Here is a 4,562-nt window from a genome sequence, read left to right as displayed (position 1 = left end):
TTGCTAATTGTGTATCATTTAGTTATATATTGTGTACTAGTAAATATCATGTTCTAAAAACTTTGTATCAATTTAAATGCATATATTAGCTTACTAGATGACTAATTTGCTTGATATATATTACTTGCCTATATAGTATATATCAGTAAAAAGTATACAATAGAAATAAGAAAAAAAAAAGCCTTGTATGATTTTTTTTTACTTTTTTAATTATGGACTAACCACTCTATTATTAGAAAGAATCTACCATTTTTTTATTTTTTTGAAAAATAGATAAAAAAATAACAAAATAAATTATTTTTTTGTTTTGTTTTTTAGTGTCTGTTTTTTTTTTTTTTGATATAATAGTAACTTATATACTTAGCATGAGTACAGCCAAGCCTGCGCCGTTCCTTTTGAGGAGAATGGGAGGAAAAGTTTCTCCATAGAATTATAAAGTAATTTCCAAAAGAAAAATCTGACTACATCCACAACCACCCACGACCATATAATATAAGAAATCATTCTGATAATAATAAATGGATCCCCTCTGCCGTTCTCCCTCTCCATCCAAAACCATACCCATGGAGTCCATATGTTCCTACCCTCGCCCTCTCCGTTTCGTTCCTCCTCCTTCTCCTTGTCAAAGTCTTCCTCTTCCCCTCCCCTTCTTCAAAGAAGAACCTATCACCCCCAAGCCCTCCTCTCTTCCAATCATCGGCCATCTCCACCTCTTCAAGAAGCCCCTCCACCGCACCCTCGCCGGCCTCTCCGCCCGGTACGGCCCCGCCCTCCTCCTCCGCTTCGGCTCCCGCCCGGTTGTCGTCGTCTCCTCCGCCCCCCTCGCCGAGGAGTGCTTCACAAAGAATGACATCGCCTTCGCCAACCGCCCCCAGCTCCCCTCGAACCGCCGCCTCACCTATAACTTCACCACACTCGCCTCCGCCCCCTACGGTCCCCACTGGCGCAACCTCCGCCGCATCGCCACCGTCGAGCTCCTCTCCTCCGCCCGCCTCCAATCCCTTTCCGACATCCGAGCCGAGGAGGTCCGGGCTTTGATGAGCCGGCTGTTCCGCGAATCCGGTGGCAGGCATGCCGAGTTTGCGAAGGTGGAGCTCAAGCCGAGGCTGTTCGGGTTGACGCTGAACGTGATGATGAGGACCATCGCCGGGAAGAAGTATTATAGAGAGAACATGGCAAGCTCCGAGGAGTCGGCACAGTTCATGGAGATGGTGGAGCAGCTCTTGGCGGTGGTTGGTGCGTCGAATCTCGCCGACTTCCTTCCAATACTGAGGGTGTTAGACTTCCAGGGGCTGAACCGGAGGATCGATAGACTCGACAAGAAGAGAGATGAGATCTTGCAAGGACTGATTGATGAGCACCGAAGGAAGGGCGGCGGTGAAGGCGAAGAGAGCAGCAATAAGAAGACCATCATCGGCGTTCTGCACTCTTTGCAAGACAAAGATCCCGAGTATTACACCGACCAGTTCATCAAGTCCTTCATCACGGTAAGCCAATCCGGCTCCCGTCTCACACACGCGTGCATACACACGCACGCATGCACATAAGCATCGCTCTGTAGCTTTTGCTGCAAATCCCGGAAACTGAAAAACGGACACTGACCCCTTGTGTTCCTGTGAAGAAGACCTTATTCGTTGCAGGGACCGACACATCGACAGAGACATTGGAGTGGGCGATGTCGCTGCTGCTAAACAATCCGGAGGCACTGCAGAAGGCCAGGCTGGAGATTGATGCGTGGGTAGCGGAAAAGCGCTTGCTGGAAGAACATGACCTCCCCAAGCTTCCTTATCTCAACGGGATCATCAACGAAACGCTTAGATTGTGCCCTGTCGCCCCACTCCTACTACCTCACGAATCGCAGGAAGACTCCGTCCTCGGAGGCTACGACATTCCCCGTGGCGCGATACTATTGGTCAACGCATGGGCCATCCACAGGGATCCAAACGTATGGGCGGAGCCGACCAAGTTCATGCCGGAGAGATTCTTGGGAGGTAGAGCGGAGCGTGGGATGGCGCTTCCCTTTGGGATGGGGAGGAGGAAGTGTCCAGGGGAAGGGCTTGCGATGAGGGTGACGGGGTTGGCGCTGGGAGCCATGATCCAATGTTTTGAGTGGGAAAGGGTGGGAGGAGAGGAGGTGGACATGAGCGAAGGGAGCGCGGTGACGCTTCCAAAGGCTATTCCCCTCGTGGCGATGTGTCGGCCGCGTCAGAGCACGGCAGAGGTTCTTGGACGGCTTTGAGCCATGCATGTTTCAGATGACGAAGACAAACAGAATAGCAAATTGGATCGTCTTGCTTAATATTTTAAAAAAAAATTCGAACATCCACAGTAAATATATATTTTTGTTTATATTTTTTACTTTTCCGTAATTTGGCAGGTTGTATTGTAAAACTATATAAACTACTGTTTAAAAAAAAATTATATCTAGATTGTCAACAAGAAATTTAAGAATTAGATTATAGAAATCTTGTACGAAAAAGGAGGAGGTCAGAGTCTCGATGTCTGTCTAATTTTATCTAATTTCCTGGCCGAGTCGTCAGCTTGTGGTTAGCTGGAGACTTTTCTTTTAGCTTGTGGTTTCAACCTGTGTTAGTGGCATCTCTGTGGCCTTGTGATGCCCATGTCATGGATTCGAGACATATCCCTTTCCCAGCCATCAAATAATTCATGAGCTTGTTGTCTTGATTACACTTAATGAAAAAACAATTTCTTTTAAATTATTTTTTTTTGACAAATATTATAGAGATATTCCTTAAATTTTGGGCTAGTTACAGTTCAATTTTAAACTTTTAAAAAAAATTTATTAGTCACCATAATTTAATTTTCTATATGGATTCTGCTGCGAATTGTTTGTTTGCTGCAAAAAAGCCTCCATGAAAAAAGAAAAAAGCTACATACACTGTGCCTTGAGATTTTTCTTTTCCCCTTCCATGTGGGTTGAAATAAGGCACTTCCTGACATGATGACAGGGCACTTGGTTGGAATTAGACAACAATATATATATATATATATATATATATATATATATATATATATATATATATATATATATATATATATATATATATATATATATATATATATATATGCTGCAAAGTTTCAAATAACAAATAGGATTTTTTATATGAATATCCTCCTAAATATCAAATTTTACATGAATATTCTTTTAAAATTGATATTTGCATGTATATTCTCTTAAAATACTTGTTTTGATATTCTATTCTTTTTTATTCTTATTTTTGCATGTGTACCCATGTCATCTAACACCATTAAAAAATTAACGGTTTCAAATTAAAATAACTAAAATACTTTTAAATGGTAAACGTACAAACGGAAACATTTATAAGGGATCGTGATCGAGATCCCGATGGTAGGAAAAAAGACAGAGACAATAGCATAATTTCAAAATTTTATTTTATTTTTAATTAATATAAATATAATTTTTCTTAACACCGTTAAAACAACCGTTATATTAGAGACATTTGTACAATAATAGAGTTTTACGAGGGTATACATGCAAATATCAATTTTGGAAGGATATCCGTGCAAAATCCGATATTTAGAAGGGTAGCCATACAAAAAGCCCTAACAAATATAAATTACTTGTCAATATACAAGTCATTGCACATTTAATTGCACACAACATGCAAGGTTTCAGACTAGTCCGAGGAAACACCAAGAGCTGTCTGGATGCCGGAACATTCAATCCTCGGACAATATGTCACTAATGGGATTTTGTAGTTGAAGACAATTAGCAAGAAGGAGATGAAGTTGGAGACATGGAGGTGTTTTTGTTTCCCAAATGCCGATTTTTCGGGGACAAGATAAGTCCCCTCTCTGATGAATTATCCCCATAAAATGGTAAAGAATCTAGGGATCGAGTGTTTGATTAAGGACTCCAAGTTTTGTTCTTCACCTCCTTATCAATAGGAAGTTTAATCTGGGTGGTTCTCAAATCCAAACGGGCCTTAAAAGCTCATCGAAACTAACGAGTCTTAGATATCACTAGTAAAAGCATCTCTTTTGCATTTGATATGCAAAAAGAAGAGAGAGAAAATTAACAGAAATTAGTGATTGATATAAGTTTCACGCATGATTGGGAAGAAATTATAATAAGCATAGAAGGCAATTAAGAGAACACATGAATTCATGTACACTGAAAGAAAGAGATATCTTAAAATTCCTTTACGGTGACTACAGTAGAATCATATTTTGGGAGCAAGCTAACCAAGGTATTTGCAGCAAGTACTTGGTTGCTGGCTTTTCTTTTATTCCAAACCCAAGACAGTCATAGATTTCTTGATACCTCTGCAAATTATGTTCTATGTATGTGATCCTTGTGTTATTATTTAATGCCTCTAATATCAACTCGTACCACTCCTAACGGCTGAATTTCTTGCTCTTGGTTCCTTATATCTATGATGGCTTCATGTGCTGGAGAATCAAAGTTGGACGAGAAGAAAGATCAAGAGACTCGCCTTCTTGTTCTCATCTTTGAAGACCTTTTTTTGGGGGACTAGAACTAGAAGTCTAGAAGGGATTAATCCTCTCCTTTTTCACCT

At 41.0% G+C, this 4,562-nt stretch overlaps 1 protein-coding gene across 1 annotated transcript; it reads left to right on the top strand.

The window, feature by feature from the left end:
* The first annotated feature begins 562 nt into the window (after positions 1 to 562).
* LOC103705246 (cytochrome P450 81Q32-like) lies at positions 563 to 2,569 on the top strand. Its single transcript, XM_026803931.2, has 2 exons — positions 563 to 1,487; positions 1,622 to 2,569. The coding sequence occupies exons 1-2, from the start codon at positions 564 to 566 to the stop codon at positions 2,237 to 2,239; spliced, it is 1,542 nt and encodes a 513-aa protein (XP_026659732.2). The 5' UTR covers position 563; the 3' UTR covers positions 2,240 to 2,569.
* The last annotated feature ends 1,993 nt before the right edge of the window (positions 2,570 to 4,562 follow it).

The sequence above is a fragment of the Phoenix dactylifera genome, chromosome 6, assembly GCF_009389715.1.
Source record: "Phoenix dactylifera cultivar Barhee BC4 chromosome 6, palm_55x_up_171113_PBpolish2nd_filt_p, whole genome shotgun sequence".
In the NCBI taxonomy this organism is placed as follows: Eukaryota; Viridiplantae; Streptophyta; class Magnoliopsida; order Arecales; family Arecaceae; genus Phoenix; species Phoenix dactylifera.
This window is presented reverse-complemented; position numbering and strand designations above follow the sequence as displayed.